Genomic DNA, 23006 nt, shown 5'->3' on the forward strand with positions numbered 1-23006 from the left:
AGCACGTGCTGGCCTTACACCAACTCCGAGCACCCACGTCCCCTGCCTGGAACCTGAAGGCCTTGGTCACTCCCCAGCACGTGCTAGCCTTACACCAACTCCGAGCACCCACCTCCCCTGCCTGGAACCTGAAGGCCTTGGTTTTGCAATTCCTAATATAACTTAATTGTCGAGACAGCTCTAACTTGTCCCTGGGGGAGAGGGCAGTGTTATACATCAAGCATAAGCATCATCATCATCATCGATTGTCGTCGACTGCACGTTGGTCGTGTGCACTGCGCTAGGCACATGACACACATCATTTTAATCGTCCCACCAGGGCATTTAGCAGAAGGGAATCGAGTGCTGAGACTTAAATGACAGATCAAGGCCACAGAGTAAGTGGGACACGAGGCCTTGAACCCAGGCTTGTCCAACGGTAGAGCGGGGCGCTGGGCATCACGTTCAGAAAACATTCAGTTTACGCCACGTGGGAGGTGGTGACGCTGTACCAAGGAAGTGCAGAGAGGTCCCCATGCACGTGATCAACTCTTGGCTTCGACGAGGCCGGACTGTATGTATATCTGCTCCCCCAGTCATCTCAGAGATGACTTTAGCTGGCACACCAGCAATGACAGCAGCACAGGATCACATGACCAGGGACACCAGTGGTGGGAAAGTGATTTCTGTTCACTCCTGATAAATTCCAGGAGAAAGTCTTGGGTTGGTGGTGTCGCATCCTTAACACCTAGACATCTCTTACTTCAACAGGGAGAGGACTGGTCACGAATTTGAAGCTCTAGGCGGGCGGCAGTATTAGCTTACACCTGATCGCATGGGTTATTTTCCTGCCATTTAGGGCAAGCGATGCTACCTTCTCTTATTTAGGGTAGTGGAATCTTGTTCTTTTTGAAAAACGATTACAGCTGTTTTGGAAAAAAGTAAAATAGTAGCACAGGTAGCAGACAGATACGGTGAAGACTGTGGAAAGGTGAGGGGTTGGCTGGCGTCTGGCACAGAATGGCTTGGCGCACCCAGGACTGTCTACCCAGTGATGTTCTTCCGTTGTCTAAAGACACTTTGGGTACCACGGACCCAAAACTGAGCTCCAGATGTCACCTGTGCACTCATGGCTCCTGCGTCGCCTTCCTCCAGTTACTCAGGCAATAGTCTCGGCTGCTTCCTGGCCCCATCGTTCCGTTCCCACTGCAATGCACCAGCAAGGCCTGCTGCTCCTTCTTCAAAGTACAGCCGCAATCAGAGCCTTGTCGCCTCCTCCCTGGGCTGGCAGCCATCCTCTCTCCTCTGAATTAGGTCAACTGCTTCCTGACTGGACTCTGACCGTTTACCCAGAGTGCCTCCCGCACCGTCCACGGCTCCCACTCGCTCGAGGACGAAGTCCCTGTGGTCATCCGCAGGCCCTGCAGCATCCGGTCCCCATTCCCCGCCCACTCTGCAGCCACGGGCCTCGTCCCTGTCCCTCGTCCCTCAGACCTGCCTGGCTCACTTCCCACATCCGAGTCTTTGCCCCGGCTGCCCCTCCTCACGGGGACGCCTTTGCCCCAGTACCCCATGGCCTGCGCCCTCACCCCCGTCCTGTTTCCTCTCAGAAGTTCTCAGGGAGGTCTTCCCTGCCCATCACATCCACAATTTAACTCCTCCGCCCAGATAGTTCATATCCGATTCCTGTTTTACGTTTCCACTCTTCGTATCTAACGTACTATGTGCCTTTACCTAGTTATCTTGCTTGCCATCCCCCTGCGGTCCCAGATGTCAGCACCACGAGGGCTGTGATTACCGACTGTGCCTTACAGCCTCAAGACCTGAAATAGTGCCTGGCACATAGTAGGCGCTCAAAAAATATTTCTTGAAGAACTGAACCTAGGGCAGTCCACGCAGAATCGACCCTTAGCCTGCTCTTCACAAACAACGAAGAGAAAGGAGGAAGCCTCTGGTGATGAGATGTCAGCAACCTGGTCTCTAGGGACTGCAGAAAGGACAAAGCTGGCAGACCACCTAGCCTGTCAGGCCTTTCTGGAAAGTAGGGAGACTGCCACCTGGTGAATAATTCACCTGCAGTCAGCGGCCCCAAATGCTGTGTTGGCAAAAATCAAGCGGCCTGTAGAACCATTTCTTATAGTTAATGGGCTCAAAACCAGGGTCTCCAAGTGCTTATATCTCCATCCTACTAATTTCAGAGGAGCTGAGCGATTGGCTGCTCTTGACCAGTAGTTCCCTGCGCGTGCCTGCTCGGTACACTCACCCCTGCCTAAACAAGCCAGCTGAAGGACAGCCGTGTCACTCTGCTATTAAAGTGCAATTTAACGATGCCTTGAAATGACAGTGGCATCTGTGCGTAAGCAGCATGACATGTTAAGCCTCCCCTTGGGGACAGGAACCTGCTTTATTAAAACTGCCATAGCGACGAGGCACTGTAAAGTCGCATCTGGAACGCAAAAACATATGATCTAATCTCCTCGCCCAGCACAGCCCTAATGCAGATGGACGGCTCTGAAGGGAGGGGAAGAACCTGGAAGACGCGGCCACACAGAAATAAACAGGCCCGTTTTCAATATTTTAAACGAAGCCAGGCCAGCCAACCGAAACTTATATTGTCCAACATAAACCTGGGGACACAGAAACAAAAACAGACTCGGTTTTTTTCCGTGATCAAACCTTCCCACCTTGCTGGGCCAGGGGTGAGGTCACCCTGACACCTCTCGGTGACTCTCACGGGCCAGGGAGGCCCCACCACTCTGATGATGGTACTTAAATTTTGGTGCCCGAACCACTCGCCAGGAACCTGACTTTTATCCCCTGACACACATCTGCCCACCCACGATGTGACTGCTTTTTTGGGGACCTCTTAATGTACCACCTGTGCTGTTATTTACTTGATTTGATATTCTGCTTTAAAGTGACTTTAAAAAAATAAACTTGAATTTCAATCCAAGTAATTATGTGAAATTCTGGATTTGATGTGCTAACGATGTTTTTTTTTTTTTTTTAATGGATATCGAAATAAGTTTGTAAGGAGTAAAATCAGCATCTGTTGATTGATACAGGTGATGCATGAGTTGACCTCATGCATCGCCTGTATCATTAAGTGAGGCATTTTGGGAGATGCTGCGATAATTTGCTCTTCTAAAAGTCTAGGTCAGAGCAACTGCTACCTATGGGGACTGAGCAGGTGCTGGGGGCTTTCAAGATTCAAAACATGACCCAAATTTTGCCATTCCTGGGGCTTAGGTGGCTCATATCCACTTCCTGCCCTCGAGGCCTGTGACAGCTGAGAGCAGGTGAACCATGTATCGCTCCCAGACAAACTCCTATGGCCCCAACCTGGGTGGCACAGGAAGCACTGGTTTTGATAGGTAACCGATGAGATGATGCCTTCCAATGTTTGTAGATAAATAGTTAGATTCTGTGATGTTCGGCTCTCCTTGGGAAAGTCCTGGGAGGCGGGACACAAAGTTAAAAATAAAACCCAGAGTCTCGACTTACATCTGTGTCTAACCAGTATCATCTCTCACCTGGACTACTGCAGAATTATAATTGAGAAAAATAAATGTAAAGCCCAATGCTTGGCATACAGGAATCATTTAATTCATGCTAGCTTTTAAACATTTTAATTATTGTAGCTCCCAATTATACTGTAGCACAGAAGTCACAAACCACGTGCCTCTGGAAGAATCTTGTCTGCACGTGTGTTTGATTTAGGTCTGCTCAAAAGCGTGTAAGAATTTGAATTAATTGCTAACTTTGTATTTTTAATTGGGAGATTACACATCAATCCAGCTTTCAGGCTTTGTTTGAAAAATATAAAGACCTGGCTTTGATGACCCATAGGTAGAGAAGCCAAGGCTGGCTGTAGAAGGCCTCCATCTGGCTGGTTTTCTTGGTCCCTACCATGCCCACGTCTGTCTTTTGCAGCACCTGCCAGGCCCTGTCGGAACTGAGTTTGCAACCCTTAGCTGATGCTATTCCGGCTGAAGGGACCAGCTAAGTAAACTAGCAAAGTAGTACTTCCTGTGGCCCAGAAACCCACAGAGAGCAGGCTTTAAGTGGAGGAAGAGAGGCTGTGAGTCTGCTGGGTAAAGGCTGGAACGGAGCCTTGACCTGGAGGGCCCTGAGCTTGAGCCACAGCTGGGAAAGCACCTATGTCCTGCCCTGTCTTCCAGCGAATGGTGTCCATCCACCAGGCTGGAATTCACATTGGCAGCCCTGATCTGGTCTCTGAGTGTCCCTGGAATGCCCGATATGTCACTGGATCATATTGTGAGCTGCCAGTCCATGGCGACACCTACTTAATCACCATCAGACCCCAAGTGCCCCAGAGTAGTTCTGTCCCTATCACGGGGTGAGACAAAGGCCTGGGGGACAAACCAGAGGCCACATCTGGGCAAAGGGACTCTGTTGTTTTCCAAGCTTGGGCTGGAAAGTGCTCATTGTTATCTCTTGGCAAAAACAAAACTCAATTCAGAATGACACTAGATCCCCAGGACCTGTTTCTCAGAGCAGGTTTCCTCACGATGGTGGCACAGGGGAAGCCACGCTGATTCTTGGATATCACAAAACAAAGTCGAATGTAATTCCTGTTTTTAGCTATAAAAAGCCAAGGCTCGAAATTGGTTCCCAAGCCCGAAATCAATTAAGCAGATGTCGACGAGGCAGTATTAGAATTTCATTAATGAACATTGGATTGTCAGAGAGATCATGAAGTTCATTTTTCCTTCTCTGCCTTCTGCTGGCTCTGGTTGCAGAAGCTTCTGGGAGAAAATTCTGATAGGGTCATGCTCCATAGGGGAGTTGGCAGAGGGACTCTGGGAAAGGGCTGGTCGCTTGTATAATCAATGGCACCCAGCAATCATTGGTCATTTCCTCTCTCAGAAGCTCCACCCAGAAATGTTCCTTTCACTTGTAATTCTCCAACGCACTGCCCTTGGCAGAAGCTCTTTATTCAATCATGAGGGGTCTCCAGGGTGTTTTGCCCATTTTCCAGTCACCTAGCTCCTGGCCCGGTGGGTGCTGTTTGCAAAGCAGCTTGATGTCTGTGCTAAGCCCGAAAACTCATTCCTCCTCCCCCAGTCTCTTCATCTCTGTAAACGGCACCACCATCTGCCCAGCAGCTCAGCCAAAAACCTAGGAGTCATCCTTGATTCTCCTTCCCTCCCCTCTTACTTGCAATCCATCACCAAGCCCTGCCTGCCCGACCTTCAAAATGGAACCTGCTCCATCTACCCCTCTCCCTCTGCAGTGCTCCCATCATCTCCCACCTGGGCTTGCTGATTCCGCTCTTGTCCCTGGGCCACCCCCTCTCGACCTGCAGCCGGAGTGAGCCACTGAAACATGAATCATGAGCATCTGACCCGCCCAGAACATCTCAGTGACTCTCCATTGGCCTTCCCCATCTCCTCTCTGCCCTCACCCCCAGCATTCTCCCGCTCACTCCCCAAGTCCTGCTGGCTGTCCTTCCTGCCACATGGCTCTTGCACTTGTCCTTCTGTCTGTGATGCTCCTTCCCTAGTTTCCATGTGATGTCTCCTTCTCATGGTGCAGGGCTTGTCACCCAACCACATTGCCCCTGCTAGAGGTGATGCCCCTCACTGAGTCCCTTGCTCTTCTTCTCTGGTGTGGCCGAGACCCTGGGTTACTCACCAATATCTGTTTCCCCTTCTTAAGAAGTTCTGATTTTAATCTTCAATGCGCTTAGCTAGGAAACTACATTTCCCAGACTCTCTTGTAGCCACACGTGGGAGTGGTCCTTCCTGGCCTTCCAGATACCTCTGCCCAGCTCTGCAGCCCAGGGAGCTGACCTGGACGAGCTGCATCCACAAGTGTCTACCCTCCGGCTTTAGGCCGGGTTTGGTCAGTGGGGGGCCCTGAGGGGACATCACCAAAAGAAGAGACTGAGGTTGGGGTATGGATCCCTCCACCTCCTTCCTGGTGGGGTCAACAGAGTGACACTTCTGATGGGTGGCCCTTTGTGTCTCTAGCTTCCAGTAATCCTTCCCTATCTTCATCCTCTTGGTCTTGGGGTGGGGATAACCCCACTGCTACTAACTAACCTTGGGTTAGTTAGCGGTTTCCCCACATTTGCTCACACCTTATAGCCAAAGTAGTTAAAGCCTCCGTGAATAACCCAAATCTGAGTGTGCCCCCCGTTTCTTGCCAAGATGGTGTGGCTACGTAAATAAATTTTGTCTGTGAAATAAAAATTGTATGTGATGTCAGTTCCTTTGAAGGACCTCATCCCAGACATCCATGAGGAGACCTTGAAATGGAAGCCATGCAATAAGCATGGGAGAATAGAAAGCTCCCCTGATAACCTTGAAGCCACCATGGCAGCCCCGGACTGCCATGCGACTTCCAGACAATTTTATGTGAGGGGGAAGCAAAATTCTATCTAGTTTAAGCCACTGCTACTTTACATTTTCTTTTACATGCAGCCGAACTTAATCCCAATACACTTAGCTTCCAGAATTTAAGTAATCTCCCAAGTGTTGCTAAATTGAAAAAAAAAAAAACAACAAAAAACAAAACTTGCAGGAATGTGCTTGGCAAGTCGAACACCGGGGTGGGTCCGAATGAGCCTCTTCTTCCTGACACAACCTGTGCCGACATGTTTTTCTAACTCCAGTGAGCAGCGGCAGGAACGTCAGCAGTTGCTATCTCAGAGAGGCTGAGGTGGAAGTTACCACTGATTTGGTATCCAGGACCTGGGCACACTGTCCTGGGCTTCCAGCCATTTGGCCCCTGCGGAGACCTAAGCCTGCAATTTAGAATCGATTTCTGGATATCAGTCTGCAGCTCAGGGTGTGGTTTCCTTGTGTTCACAGATGGAAAGTGAAAAACAAGGGCCTGGCCAGAAACCCTCCCAAGGCCTTTCCTCAAAAGCCCGACTCCCCGCACAAGCAGCCCTCCAGGCCGAGGATCCCCGACCTCTCTGGGAATCTGGTGAGGGTCTTGGACCCAGGAAAGCAAAAACAGGCAAGCAATCTGCATGCAATTCCTACCCTCCCCTGCTCGAGGCCCACCCAGGCCTGGGCCTCGCCCCTGAACTTCTGACTCTGAAGGCTGGCTGCCCTGGACAAGCTCCTCTTGGCGGTTTGCAGGCATCTGCCACGTAGGAGTCCAGAACTGAGCCCCTCACCCTAGCATTCCCCACCTCCGTAAACAGAAAATCCCTCCTTGTAGCTGGTTAGGTCAAAATCTTGGAGTTATTCTTGATTTCCCTCTCCCGCTCCACATCAGACCCATCGGCACATCTTATCAGCTCTGTCCGCCATGAATGTGTGGCATCGGACTCTTTTTCCCACTTTGGTCCGAGCCTCCATTATCTCCTGCCTGGACCTCTGCGGCAGCCTCCTCTCTGGGGTCCCTGCTCGCATGGCATCCCCCAGTCTCCATGGAACAGCCAGAGGCATCACATTCACATGTGAGTCAGATGAAGATCTTCCTCTGCGCGATGTCCATGTCACTCAGAAAGCCAAAGTCCTCTTCCTGGTTCAAAGGCCCTGCGTGACCCACCCCATTAGCTCTCAGACCTCACCTCCTTCTGTCCCTTTGTTCACCCTGCTCTGCCACTCTGGCCTCTGGACTGCTGGGTGAGCCCGCCAGGACTGCGTCTGCCCCGGGGACTTTGCACTCACTGTTCCCTCTGCCTGGAATACTCTTCGCAGGGGAATCCCCTTGACTGGCTCCCTTCCCTTCTGTGCCTTCTCGGTGAGGCTGTGCCCTACGTACAATCGCAGCTCTGCCTTTCCCCACCCCTCTCCTTGCTTTGTTCCCCTCACCACTGTCCACTGTCTTATGCACACGTATCTCACATAACTTTTTCTTTTTTTTTTTTTTAATTAACTCAGAGTAGAAAGTAAGCTCCATAAGAGCAGAGATTTTGCCTATTTTGTTTGCTGCTGGATCCCCTCTGGCACATTGCAGGTGCTCAATAAACACCTGGTGTTGTATGAATCTGGTCCACCCTCTGGGCACCCTGCTTTGGAGAGAGCCTGTGATGGTGCCATGGCACCTCCTGGACTTGACCGCATCTACCTTAGCTCTTGCCTTTTCTTTTAGGGAATCGCCCCTACCCTCCTCTCTTAGTCTTCATGGTTCATGGGCGGTTGGCCTCATCCCTGGCTCTAGGAATGTGCATGTGACCCAGGCCAGCCAATCACTGTGAATGATTTGGTATCCAGGACCTGGGCACACTGGTCCATCCCTTGCATGGTTCATGGTTGACCAGATGCCACAGAGAGTGCCAGGTTAGTCTGGGGGCTTTTACTGGCACTCACAGGAGAGAGAAACTCCTTCTGTAAGGGTGGAGCATTCCTGTAGGTCAGGAGACGCCAGGGACGTGTTTGGAAAGCTGGGCTGAGTGAAACCAATGTGGAGGAAAGCTCAGGCCATGGAGATGGAGCGACAGATGACATCCAGAGAGACCCTGGGTCCAACCACGACTGAAGCTTGAAATTTACTTGCACTTTTCATTTACACGAGTCAAATAAACTCCTCCTTTCAGTTTGCTCAGAGAAGTCAAGGAACTTTCCCAAGGCGGTCAGTGGCAGAGTGAGGATCTGAACTCAGCTGTCTTGTCAGAGCGTTCTCATCCTTACCTCTGTAGTGAGAGCACTTTCATTTAAAGATGTACTGAAAGGCTAATCATTCTTTTAAAACGTGGATCTTTCACAGGTCATGCGGTCTTGAGGGGCACATTTGAAATCCAGCAATCTCGGGGGGCCTCTAAAGGCACGTTGTTTCTAGCTGGCATGCACCCTCAGAGATGAGCAGTGGAGAATCAATGCCTGATCGTCTGGGGTCTGGGCTCGACTGTCTCCTTAACCCTCAGACACAAGAGTTACCATCATGTAGCTCCCATACTACTGTGGCCCCCGCATTATATGCCCATGACTCACACTTGAGAAAGCTCTTCCCTTTTCCAGTCTACATCCTGCTGGCAAGGTCAAGAAGAAAGTCTCAGGGAGGTGCTACCTGACCTTTAACACCTCTCTCAAAACTGCCCATCGCCCTTTGTAACAAAGACATGCCAGCCTCACGGGAGGCAGCATCTCGCTGAAATGTAAAAACACCGCTGTTCTCATCATACTTGGTTTGGCAGTGACCTTTACCAAAGGCAATGGGTACTAGTTTTTCCTTTACAGTCATAATTTAGAGCTTCCTTAAGCTTCAAAAAATAAGTCCAGTTAAAGAAAATTTCAAATAATGCAACAGACAGCACTGGGATGCTGCAAATATTCTCTTGCTCCAGGCGAGGACTGTGTCTAACTCGTTTTGGTGTCTCGGAGCCTGTCCGAGCGTCCGAGGCTCACCAAGGGTTTGTCTAGATTGAATTAAGCCAGTAAACCCTGGCAGAGCCTACTGACTGAAGGACACATGCAAACGAGACTGGGGCTTCCGTGTGCTTCTCCCTCATCTGCTTGATAAAGACGGCCGGCCAAGACCGTGCTGGTCTCCAAGGGTCATCCAAACCCAAGGACCTGCCCAACGGCCTTGAAAACATATTGATAATCGAGGCCACTTAATGACCGATGTGCACTGGGACCAGTTCCCTTGGGCGCTTGACATTTCTGAGTGACAAATCAGGGAGCTGTGTCACATGCGTGTATGGAAAGGGAAAATGGATACACAGTCCCCCTGCCCTTGCAATTAGGAAACAGGACCGCGGGACTCCCCTCTGTGCTGTGTCCCACACCAGTTCTCTCAACCAGGCCCTAATTAGGATGGACGGCTGTTCTCCACCCCGGGACTGGAAGAAAGCCTGGAATCATCTTAGTTGAGAAGTCTCCAGCCCCAAGAACTGTCGGAACTGCCGCACGGATGAGCAGAAAATAGCAGATGATAAATTTTTTAGGACCACCCTCTGTGTGCCAGTTGTCGCAGACTGTGAGATAATGTGCTGGCCTTTTTGGGAATATGCATTATTGATCTGGGTCTGTCTAGTGGTTTATAAAAAGCTCACACCCCACCCCCCGCCCCACCCACTGCCACATTCCCATCCTTCACCTCCTGAAAAGAGGGCAGCCTCCTTCAAAAGCCTGTTCTGCCGTCGGATGGGCTGGCTGGTGAGCGGAAGGCTGGTGAGCTATGCAAGTCAGTGCTGTGGGTGGGGTGGGGGGTGGGGGGTGGCAGAAGCGAGCATGAGGGCTCTAAACCCACCACCTACCATATCTACTTCCTGGGATTTATCTTTCAGAAACACTTGCTTGGATGTCCAAATAGGCACGTACAAAGACATTTCCGGCAACGGTATTTGTACCAGTGAAAACTAACACACACACTAACGGTCTAGAAACGACTCAATAGCTATCCCAGGAGACTGGCTGAGTAGAGCAGAGCAGTGGTTAAGACCTTGGGCGCTGGGTTCAAATCTCGTTTAGCCACGTTACGGCTGTGTGACTCTGGACAAGTCACTTCACTTCTCTGTGCCTTAGTCTCTCCAGCTATACAATGAAGAGAACGAATCTGTGTACTCTGAGTAAGCCATGATTTTCTTGGCTCTTCCCTTCTGTCTTCATCACACCCGCAGCTCCTTTCCCTATATTTGCATATCCTGTCGGTTTGAGAGTCACAGATGCAAACTTACAACCAGATTCTGACACGAGGCCTCGTTAGATCACGTTACTGCAGCAAAAATGTGCTGTTCCTAAGAATGCGAGTTCACTCACTCGCCTTGGTTCGGGCTCCAAATCTGGGAGTCACCCCGGATGTTCCCCTTTTCCTTAACTGCGCCCTCCAACCCATTGCTCATTGTCTCGGCCCTTCTGTTTTTCCCTTGGTCCCAGCTTCCATCGTCACTTGCCTAGTTGCTGCGCTGGCCTCTTAATGGGTGTCCCTGTCCCTGCTCCTGCTCTCTGAAATCTAATTTCAACATAACAGTCAGAAGGATGCTGTGGGAGCCTAAGGCAGGTCACGGCCCTGCCTGCTCAAGGCCTCCTATCCATGTCCGCCTCACTAAGAATACAACTCAGAACCCACACCATGGCCACAAGGCCCCACACGACCTGACCTCAGTCAACTCCTGGTCCCGTCTCTATTTACACCCCAGCTCTGTCCACTCCCCCTCGCAGGCATTCTTTCGGTCCCAACCCACTAAGCTCATTTCTAACTCAGTATCTTTGCCTTTTCTGTTCTCCTTAGAATGATCCTCCCTCAGTCCTCCAGTTCCCAGCACAGTACACTGCAGAGAGTGGATGCTGAATAAATCTCAATTGAATGCATGAATGGAAGCCCGGGGTGTCTTGAATTCCCAGGCATGACTATGACCAAAATAGCTCAAGGGGCCCCACAAGGCAAGACCAAAGTGCCCTCAGGTCCAGGTGCTGCCTGCAAGTGCTCTTTGCAAAATTCTGCGAGAAATGAAACTCATGCACCTATGACCGAGGTCTGTAGACTCCCCATGGTTATCAAACACGGCTTGTGCTAAACGGTGCCAGGGAGATAGGTATCATGTGTACAAAAGCTCTGGGCTCTCATTGCTTTGGCTGCAAATTCTTTTTGCACTGAAAAGGTCCCTGAGAAAATCTATACTTGTGATCGTTAATACAAATCATTATAAGGAATGACTTAGATTTATATCAATCACCTTTTCTTGGCAGTTAAAAGACTGATTCATGTTTTTAATAATGGATCCAAAAGGGGTGTATAGATTTGCAGTTTATCACAATTTACATTGGGTTGCAAAGGCTTACCCAGTAAGCCTTTAAATTTATTGCTACCGGTGATATTCCATTGTCCTTTGACAGTGGGCAGAGGCTAAAGGCCGACTCCTCCCCTGGTCAACTACTGGCATTCCTTACCACAACCCAGGAGAGCCTCCAAAATCTGGCTCCACCCCCTCTCCCCAGTCTCATTTCCTATACGCCTTTCTAGGCTCCAGCCACATCCATCTCTTTGGTCCTGCCTCAGGGCCTTTGCACATACTACTCTCCCTGCTTGGAAGGAAGGCTTTTCCCCACATCTTCACAATACATGTTGGTGTTGATGATGAGAAGAGAAATCTAAGTCACAGGAGGAAGAAAATGCACAAGGCCCGTGTGCCATCCAGAACGGTGGCCATAAGCCGCAAATGGCTACTGGGCATCTGAAAGGTGGCTAGTCCTAATTGATAAGTGCTCTAGGTGTAAACTTGACAGACTTTGAAAACAATATTAAACATGTAAACATCTCATTAATCATTTTCATATAGATTACATTTTGAGATAATAATTTGGATACACTGGGTTAAATAAAGTATGTTATTAAAATTAATTTCACCAGTTTCTTTTTACTTTTTAAAAAATGTAGCAAGTACAAAATTTTAAATTACATGTATCATTTGCATTTGTGGCTGGCAGTATAATTCTATAGGGCAGAATTATAGGGTAGAGCTGGTGTCGGGTTTAATGTGGAGAAATGGAACCCTTAAAATCAGTAAATTCAAGGGGAAGAAGACACAAGATAAGGAGAAAAAAGGTTTATACTGAGAGAGAGCCCCAAAGGAGAGCTGGAAATATAAGTGGAGTCTGAGCCAGGAGAGCAGAAGGTTCAAGCGAGACTGACTCTGGAGGCCTCGCTCTTGGTGGCAGCATCTATGGGGTCTTGTATCATGCAAATGAAGACACTCACAGCTTGGGGGGCGGGGCCCATGGTCTTGCTTAGAGAGCACGAGGAGTCAGGATGCTTTATACACAGTGAATCACGGATGTGGCCCAGGGGTGGCTTGTGTGAGTAATAAAAGGAAGGCGAGGAGGCCACAATCCCTTGGACGTAGCATTCGGGAGCCCTTGTCATGCCTGCCATCGGTGTAAATGAACCAAACCTTGGCAAGAGCCTATCTCACCTGCTCTACCTGGGGCACATAGTGATGTGAGGGGAGGAAGCTCAGGACCACAGGCACCGAGCTTATCCTCCTGAGGCACCGTCTTTGTGAACTGGGTCAGGACACTGCCCATAGGGATGGCTTCCTGCTCCCGATGTCACCAAGGAGCGCCGAGTCCACCCACAGCTTTTGAGATTGGTGGAGCAGGGGTCCACGCATGTGTGTACAAGCTCACACGCATGCACAGTGTCAGCTCAAACATCACCCCCTCTGGCAGCCTCTCCCTGATTTCCAGTCCAGAGGAGCTCTGACCACCACCCCATCAGGCACATCACCCTCCTCAGGTTCATCGGAGCGTTTCTCCCTTCCTGAAATTATGTTACATGTGAATTTACAATCCTGCCGATTATCCGTCTCCCTCACTCTATGAAACTAGGCACTGTGCCTTTCTTACTCATTACGGAAGTTCCAGGCCCTAGAATATTGCCTGGCACATAGCAAGTATTCAACAGAAGTTGGATAAAATATGAATTGGTCTTATCGTGTCTTCTCCTTAAGACTTTGGAGAAATCTTCAAAGGGTTTTCTGCACTAGGAAAAGGCTGGAGACCCTTAACTTTGACCTGGCTGCAAATCCACAGGTGCGGGGCAACCCCTGCGACTTGGTTAAATCCATCGGAGGTAAATTCTACAGGTTGATGCAAGCATCTTGCATCAGGAGCCTTAGCCCCAGTAGATGGGCCCGGTGACCCTGGGTAGATGCCACCCGCTCACTGGAGTGCTTACCGAGCTCGACGTCCTGGTCGTCCGTCAGCACCAGGATGATGTTGGGGCGGATGTTTTTGCGGTCCCTCTGAAACCTGCCTTTTAGGCGGTGGTGTGACAGGAACGCGGAACTGCCACCCAGCAGAGAGAGAACAGTTGCGGAGAGCAGGCAAAGCAGGAGGCCAGGGCGTGCCATTTTATGTTTTTGCTGATCTGTTGCTTCTTGCTGGAGGCAGGAGTCTGAGGTTGTGTCTCGTGGATCTGTTTCTTTGCCCTCTTCTCTCTCTGTTCACAGATCTAAAGGAGGAGGAAAAGAATCAGGTCAGTTTCTTTGCACAGGCTGCCTGTCTGCTGCCTGTCTGTTTGGACCTGCACGACGTTTACTGTGATGGCCTCTGGCATGAACACTGAAAGTTGCCCTCATCAGGGACAGTTACAGCAGAGCAAATATCTAACTCGGCCAAAGAAAAGTATTTGCAGTTCATTCAGATAATAAGCTGGTAGGAAAGCCTTCTGTGACCACTTCTGCAGAGAGAATTCTCCCCTGGACCAGCGAGCCTGTGGATGTGTTGGTGGCAGATCAAGTCCCAAGTCAGAGAATCAGCCCGTCACTGAATCATCCAACCACTCCAACAGACAAATCGCCCCCAGAGAAAGGGAAGAAGCCCGCTCTGAGGGATGTTTCTGATTCTCTCTTCTCTGCTGGCACCTTAGGGGGGTGCAGAGGTGAGGCAGATGCAGTCCGGCTCCCAGACAGCATGTGACCCAGAGAGAGGCCAGGATGGCATCTGCTTTTGGGCTGGGTGACTGAGGGTGGATTCCCAGGCCCGGCTCCCTCACTCACCGGCTTTGCTTCCTTCCCCATCAATAAGCCAGTGGGGAACCTCAGTTTTCCCATGAATAAAATGGGAGAGATGGCTAATACAAGGACTCAGACCACTGGGGATGTGTGTGCAGCCTCGCCGACAACGGATCCCAGAGCTGGGCAAGTTATTCACACAAGTTTTAAGTTGCAGAGTAAACAAAATGACATTAGAGACACTTGAGGGCTAAAAAGCTGAGGTAGAAGAACTGTCACATTCCGCTGTGACCTCAGTCATCCCTCAGTCCCACCGCAATCCCAGATCAGGTCAGGTCACAAGTGGTGGGGGAGGGGCGTGGGGGGGCGAATCTGGGCTCAGGCAGGTCTCGGCTCTTGCTCTGCTCTTTGCTTTCTGCGGTCATTTTTCTACTTCCTGAGGAAATGAGCCTTCGAGTCCTGTCCAGACGTAGACTTTTGGTCTCATTTATTTAAGAGGAGAGAAAGGAAGAGAGTGCGAGCGAATAGATGTGTGGAGAGGAAACCATACTCGTTAGAGTTTGGCTGAGTCACCTTCCCTGTGACCTTGAAGGAAGATGGGGAAGCCCAACCCCAAAGCGAGGGCTCAGGGAGCTCATCAAAGGCCCCAGCTTCCGCAGAGGGGGATGTGCTGCCTGCTTCGTGTCTCCTGGTGACTGCAACAGCCACCTATGGGGTCTCCCTGCTTCTCCCACCCCTGTCCCCACTCTGTTCTCCCCAGGGAATTTCCTAAAATTCACATCAGATCATATCACTCGATGAGGTGCTAAGGGTACAAGATCGAAGGGTGATCACTCCAGGTTGTCGAGTGCAAGGCACTCATCTCACCTTAGTCCCAGTTCCGTCACTCACCTGCTCAGACCCTCCCCTAGTTTCTCGTGGCTCAGGGAATAAAATGTAAACTCACTACGAGTGCCACCAGGCCCATGTGATCCAGCCTCTGCCCGCTTCGCCTAATTCCTCTCAATTACTCTCCAGCCCCAGCGGCCTCTGTCTGCTGCTTGGACAAGTCCAGCTTGTTCCTGCCCCGGGGCCTTTGCACTTGCTCTTCCTTACACCCAGAAGACTCTTTCCCCATGTTTTTTATGATGGGCTTATTCTCCTCTGTCAAGTCTTGGCACAAATGTCACTTCCTCAGAGAGGCTGCACTGCCTGCCTGTCTCAGGTGGTGCCCCTATCCGAGGCACTCTCCGTATTCAATAACCTGTTTTACTTCCCTCATAATCCCGACTACAATCTGCAATCATCTTATTTGTTGCCTGGTTCTCCTCACTGGAGGTTCGGCTCCATCAGGGCAGAGGCTGGGTTTGTGTTACTCACAGCTCCGCCCTCAGCACCTAGGACCATGCCTGGCACATAGTAGGTGCCAAATGCATATTCAGATCAATAAAGGAGTGGAAGTTTTGTTAAAGTTTCTGAGCTCTGCAGAGTGAGGGATGCTAGGCTTGGCGGGGCCACCCCATAACCTGGGTCTGGAGGCCCAGAGACCTCTGTCAGCGACGCCCTCCCCATCACTCTGCCTGGGTCACCAAGGAGGAGTTGGCCACTCTGAGTTTTCGGGGCATACTGTGATTGAAAAGGCGCCAGGCAAGATCCAGGGGTGAATGGCTCTGTGTCTCCCCACCATCCACTCTCCACCCTGCTGTTGCTCCAGGAAGCAGCGCTCTGCAGACTGGTTTCCGCTTTGAGCTGTTCTCATGAGCAGACGCCCTGCTGTGAGGTTGCAGGGCAGGGAGCGGCAGGCGATCGACACAATCCCTCTCCTCCTCCGCTCCCTCTCTGGCATGCAGTGGCTCCCAGGCCTTTGTCTTCCTTTTCTGGCCACGGCACCAGCTGGAGCCCCTCCTAGCTCTTCAGTTCTGGGGTACCTCTCCCCGTCTCCTTCAAGCTTGGGGTAGCCATGGCTCCTCTCCCTTGCTAGTTCCTGGTGGCTGCATCGTTCCCAGTCTGCTCCCTCTCCCCTGCCCCGCCTCTGAAAACAGTATCTTCAGTGGCCTCTCCCTCAGGGAGGCTGGGAGCAGGAGCAGGCTCCATGCAGGGATTCAGACAGGCCATCTGTGCAGAGAGAGTCACATTATCAGGGGAGCTGACTGGGAACCCTGAGTTTCACTGGGGAGCAAGCACTGACTTCATCTCCATCCCCTCATCCGCTCAAACACATCTCTCGGCAGCCAGAGTCCCTCACCTGCTGTGTGTCGGGCACCTGCTTTGTGCCCCCATCATGTGATGGTTAAGACACAGACTCTGGAAGTACTTGCTGGGTGACCCTGAGCAAGTAACTTAACAGCTCTGTGCCTCAGTTGCCTCATCCATCAGATGAGTGTAAGGGATTAACAAGTTAATATGGAGTGTGAAAAAGAAAACTTTATATCCAAGGGTAAATGGAAAATCAGCAAACCGTCCCTGTAGACCCATAGATAAAGTCAAAAAAAACAGGCACCGTGTTACTTAGTCAAACAGCGTCTAGCGCACGCTGAAGGCTCTAAACTCAGCCTGCTGTACTGGCCTGTTCTTGAACTTGCACTCTCTTTTGAAGGGAGATTAGCAGGTGTTAAAGGAGTCAAAGCATTTTAGCACTATCTCTGCTGGAGGTAATGGGAGGCTTCAGAGAGGTGAAAAGACAACGTGCTCTGGCCATCTAATGGGTCCCTGAATTACTCCAGATTATTGGTCCACATACCCCCTTGAGAAACATACCAGGATGCTCTGCGCTTTGCACTCGAACTGACACGCCAACCAGCCCACTAAAATGCACGTTCGTGTTCCTTCGATAGATGTTGATAAAATAATGAGAGCATTTCCAAGGAACGCCCTACAACCAGCAACTCTCTTACACTAGAAATAACAACAGCAAATGCTTATCGAGCTTGCCATGCTCCAGCCCCTGCGCTAAGCATTTCACACACAAGTCGTTTAATCCGCATATCCACCCATCAATATTATACCCACTTTATGGATGAGGTAGCTGAGGCCCAGAGAGTTAAAAACACTTTCTCATGATCATATGGCTCAATAACTGGCAGAGGCGGGGTTCAAACCGAGTCTGGCCCCAGTCAGCCTGCTCAACCAGGACCTCCTAGAAGCAGATTTCCAGGCAAGCTCCTAAGAGCCTCCCAGCCTCGGTTTCCTTGTTTGCCAAATGATGCAGCAGGCAGCCAGGTGCCCTTCGAGTGCCTTTTTGGTCCTGGCCTGTGATGTGGCAGGCCAGGGGAGCTGAGAGTTGCAGCCTGGATCTGGAGCCCTGGGCCAGATGGTGGGTGGAGCTGGGGCGCATGGTCAGCCGGATTCTGTTCCTGGCACCCACACTGGTCTTCTAAGCACTCCCCACCCCACCCTGGGCGGCTATACCCACCAGCCAGGGTGCTGCTCCTCCGGGTGGAAGTCAAAGCTCTGTAACCAGACACTGGAGAATAACAGGAGCTAATTATTTCATCAGATCAAGTCATCAGTAGGTCGATTTTTGATGAATTCCCTCGGCTCCGACTTCCCCTGGCCTTGGGCCAGCCTCTCTCCGGATGCCGAAGAAATCAATTAAAAATGACACAAGGGACTGTGCCATTTTTTTTCCTTCTTGGTAAAAGATTCAAAGTGGCTGAACTGAGAGGGGATCTGGTGAATCAGTGTGGCAGTAGGTGACCTACGTTCTGTCCGTCCCATGGTCACACGTCTCGTCCCACCAGTGCATTGCAAGGAGCCATCCTGCTCCTTCTCTTCGTCCTGCGTCTTCTCACAGACCTTCTTCCCAGCCCAGGACGGCAACTCTGGAAACGTCTAATGTCCTAAGTGGTCAGAAACATCACAGATCTGCAGAGTGGAGCAGGTCTCAGGGTGACCCATGACTCCCGGCCCTACACACCGTGACTTCGGAAAAACTTCTGGGGCCTTGCCCAGGCCTGTCCGGAAAGACCCAGATGGCTGTTTTCCTCTGAGGATTCCCAAATCCAACGTGAACAGCTGAGAGGGTTTTGGGAATGATCAAGTAGCTGAGGAGGCGGCAGAAGTAGAAGCAGCCAGAAGCAGAACGAGGCACTGACCAGATGGGAGAACTTTCACGGAAGGTGGGGAGAAAGGAAATTGTGAGGTGTGCAGAGATGCCTTGTGTGCTGGGGCCAGAGCCTCTGCAACAGACTGGGGGACCCTCCTAGGTGGTCCAGAGAAGCTGGCCACTTATGTCTTCCTTTACCAATGTTTAGTTAGGACCTACTCTGTGCGAGGCACAGTGTTAGGTGGTAGGATAATCCTGCCTGGATTATAACAGCCTTCTAACTGGTTTCCCTGCTTCCACCCTCGCCTTCTATCAAGCAGCCAGAAGGATCCTGTTAAGAGAGGCTGCCTTCTTGCCCTGAGAAGCCTTCAAGGGCTCCCATCTAATGCAAATAAATTCCAAAAGCCTCCAAAGGGCCTACAAGACTCTACACATGTGGCTCTAATCCCTCTCTAACCTCATTACCTTACACTTTCCCCCTTGTCCACTTGGCACTAGCTACATAGTCTCCACACTGTTCCTTGATCATGCTACCCCATGGCCTTTGCACTTGCTGATCCCGCTGCCTGAAGCCTTCATCCAGATATCTTCCTGACCCCTTTCTCATCTCCTTGAGGTTAAAATTGAAATCTCTTACCTCCCCAGTAGCACTTACCACTTCTGACTAGATATTTTTTCTTTGTGGGTTTCTCAAACTGGACCGTCAGCTCCCTGCAGGCATGGATTTTTATCAGCTTTGTTCACATCTGTATTCCCAACACCTAAAACAGTGCTTGAGACATAGCAAACACTCAACATATTTACTGACTTAGTAAATCATGTTTTCCCTCCTGATAACAGAACTCCAATTGTGGAGGGAGCACTGCTGCTCCCTTATTCTGATTATGTGCATTTGAATATAGAGTGGAACATGTGACTCAGGTGGAGTCAATAGGCACATTCCATCTCTGTAGCTCTAGTGATTGGCCCAGAGATAGACATGTGACCCAGGCCTGGCCAATGAGAGGGAAGGGAGACGTTGTACGGTGGGTTGCTGCATGCTGACAAGGCATGAGCCCATCCCCGCCACCAACTGGAGCCTGAAAGAGGATGCTGGTGACACTGGGCTGCACCAACTTGCACTCTGTAGTCAAAAACTCAAACAAGTGTCCCTTGTCACTTAAGCTGGCTTGGGGCTGTCACTTGCAACAGGGTGTTCAACATAATGAACACCCAAAAACAGTGATAAAGAATAACTTATCTTGGGCTTGCTTACCTTGGGCCTCCTAGTTCTAAACACTTTCTCTGGGTTAACTCATGTCACCCTTATAACATCATCATGAGTTAGGATGTCCCATCTGCAGATGAGGAAGCTGAGGCAAAGAGAGGTTCAAGAACTTGCCCGAGGTCACAGCACATGCTAAATATTGTTCCCTTGACCCACATCAATGGGTTCTATGCTCTCTGGCTCCTGGTAGGGTTTGGCTCAGGAACACCAGCAGGGGAAGAAAGGGTGGGAGGAGATAGGGGCCCGGGTACTTCCCAGGTACCCTTCCTGCCCTGTTACTGAGAAGTGACCACATGCCTCTATCGCTTCACTGAGGGCCACAGCTCCTGTGGGCGGCCCTCTCCAGGTCTCAGCACACATTCCCCGCCTTCCCCAGCCCCAGAGATCTGTGTTGCTCATTTTCTTACACTCTACTCATGCCTTTGTTGGAGGGCACCATCCATTTCCTACAGGGCTGACACAGCAAGCAGACAACACAGCTGAGATTTGCACCCAGACGTTCTGACGCCAGAGTCCTCTTTTGACTCTTAAGGTCACTAGAAAAATGATGAATGATATAAGAGGCTGAGGTTAAGTGTGTTGCAAACAGGAAAAAGAAGGGAGAAGCTGCTGGCCTGGAGGCATTCAGGGAGGGCTGCCTGGAGGAGTCATTACAGAGTAAAGTTTGATAAGCCTAACTGGAACAAAGTTCTGAAGAGCCTACAGGATTGGGTAGACTCTGAAGAAGGGGGTGTAGGACAGGGTGTTTTAGGCAGGGGAAACAGCCTGAGAGAACAGCAGGCAAAGCAGGAGGGGTAGAAATGTGTGGTCCCGAACTTCACGAATCCAGAAGTTGTCTAGACAGGGAATGACACACACACATCTGTTAAACCTTACGCTTCCCTGGAGTCTCCCTTCTTTTTGGCCATAGGATTTTTCTAGCCACGTCTCTTCCTCTCCAGGGCTGTCAAAGAAAGGACAGGAGCTCCTGTCACCTACAAGCCACAGACTCTCCCTGTCTCCCCTACCCAGGTCCAGGGCATCTGGTGGCTCTCGGCGCCTGTTCTTGGAATTCCAGTTGGAGGCAGAGAATCAAGACAGCTCTCAAGAGAGGGTCAGGAGACTAGAAAAGCATCCTTCAGAGGTAGGAGGGAAAGATCAGGTTTCAAGACAAAAGCTCAGGATCTGGAAAGGAAATTAAGGCATAAAGAGAAGGGCTTAAGAACCCTGTAGCCCGCATTACTATTCATGTAATGAGAAATTCTCGAAGGCCCACTATGTGCCGGGCATAGTCCCTGGCACTGTAGATCAAGCAGTGGGGAAAAAAAAAAGTCCTTGCCCTCGTGGAGCTGAGACTCTAAGGAGTCCACATGTCCGAAGCTGGGAGACGAAAGACTCCAGCTAAAGGTAAGAAGGGACTGAATACAGGATTGGAAGTATTGGTGAACCACAGGTAAACTGTTAGACCGGGTGCATGGATTATAGCTAGAGCTCGAAGAAAGTTTAGAAACAATATACTCAATGTCTTGGGAAGCTGAGCATCACAAGGTTTTGCGTGTCAAGTGAGTGAGTGTTTGAGAGGCCATATAATCCACATGCTCAAATATCTGAGCATCTGCTATGTGCCAGGTGCCGTTCATGACCAGTGAAGAAAACCAGACACAAATTTCTGTCCTCATGAAGCTGACAAAGAGAGTGGAGAAAGGCAAGCACATGGACAGGTAAATGCCAGGGAGAAAATGCAGTAGGGACCAGGCTGGAGAAGGGGCCTAGATGGCAACTGGAGCCAGACTGCTTGAGTTCAAATCCTGGCTCCACCACTTACTAGCTGTTGGGCAAGTAACTTAAACTCTTGTGGCCTCAGTGTTTTAATCTGTAAAGTGGCACAATAGCACTGATAAGAATTGTGAGGATGAAACAGCTTAATACCTGTTAAAACTTTACAACAGAGCTGTATATAGTAATCACCCAATAAATGTTGGCTAGTGTTATTCGCTGGGTTTGAGCCGCCCAGCATTCTCTCACTCTACTTTCTATAATGGTGCCCAGTTTTCATCTGGGGATCTTCTTCTCCCTGATCCATGGCCACTAAGGTTTAAATTAGGCCCCAGCTCCAGGGCCCGAAGTCTAGACCATGGGACCCATACCTGAGCCAATCAGGGCCTTCCAATCTCCCTGCCTCAGGGACTGGCCAAACAGAGTAATCCAGGCATGTTGGCCGGACTCATTAGGAAGAGGCTAACTCTAAATGGCGAACCCATTCCATGTCTTTCCAGCTTGAGGACAAGGGAAGACTCTGAGGCCATCTTGCTTCATGTGGACTTGGAATGAAGCCAACACATAGGAGGGAACAGCTGCAGAATGGAACGTACTGGGTCTGGACAACATTTGAGACCTGGATCCAGCTAAGCCTGAAGGAGGAAGATTTATCTCTGGGTCCTTTATTCATTTCTTTGCTTCCTTTATTCATTTCTTTGCATCAATTGGTTCTTCTACAACCTTCAATGACTTTGAGCTGTTTCTTTTTAGGTCAACTTTCTCCGAACTTTGACTCTTTAGGGATATGAATCATATTCTCTTTTTCCTTTAGGTCGCCCCGAGTTGCTTTCCCTGTCACTTACAACCAAATGAGCTCCAATAGTAGAACAAGCAGGAGGCAGTGTTGCCTCGGGTGAGATCCCAGCCACCAGCTGTCTCTCTGCACAGAGAGACACGACAATGCAGCCTGCCAGTCCTCAGCCGGGGCCTATGCCCAGCTCTCGGCCTTACTGAAGGCAAAATTCCCTCATCCTTATTTGTCAACTGATTAAAGAGAAGTGGTGAGGAAAAGTGGAAGGACCGTGAGCGTGGGAGTCACGACTTTGGCCTCAGTTTCCTCACCTGCCAAGACAGACAGACAATTCCCTGGACATGGCCTTGGAGTCTGGGGTGGAGGGAGTCTGACAGGTGGACAGAGAGCCTCCCTGCCTGCAGCAGGGCACCCTGTTACCCGCGGCCTTGATCCCAGCTTTGTTCTCCTCAGAGCACTCTTCATGGCTCGCAATTCCTTTATGCACTCGTCGTGAGTGTGTGTGTGGGGGGGGGGTGGGGAGAGGGGGGTCTTTCCCACTGGAAGCTCCACATGGGTAGAGACTGTTTCTAACCCCAGAGTCCCAGCCCCTGGCACAGCCTGGGTCCTACTTCTTCTAGTTAGTCAATAAATATTTACTGAGCATCTGCAATGCACAGGCCTTGTTCTATGTATTGGGGATCCAGAAATGACAATCTTTCACGGGTCAGACAGCCAGATAAATCACAGGCGCATGAGATGGTGAGTCCTGAGGAGATGACACAGAAGAGGGAGGTTGGAAGTGCTAGTTAAGGGAAAGCTGCAATTT

General features: G+C 50.4%; 1 protein-coding gene across 2 annotated transcripts in view; it reads right to left on the reverse strand.

Annotated features, from left to right (window-relative positions):
• SULF2 (sulfatase 2) overlaps window positions 1–23006 on the reverse strand; it is a 106891-nt gene that overhangs the window by 69223 nt on the left and 14662 nt on the right. For both annotated transcript variants that reach the window (XM_006921896.3, XM_025040050.1), the window contains exon 2: window positions 13582–13857. In XM_006921896.3, coding sequence (XP_006921958.1) covers window positions 13582–13756 — 175 coding nt within the window. In that variant the 5' untranslated portion in view covers window positions 13757–13857. The remainder of the gene's footprint in view (window positions 1–13581; window positions 13858–23006) is intronic.

Source organism: Pteropus alecto, unplaced genomic scaffold (assembly GCF_000325575.1).
Source record: "Pteropus alecto unplaced genomic scaffold, ASM32557v1 scaffold45, whole genome shotgun sequence".
NCBI lineage: Eukaryota > Metazoa > Chordata > Mammalia > Chiroptera > Pteropodidae > Pteropus > Pteropus alecto.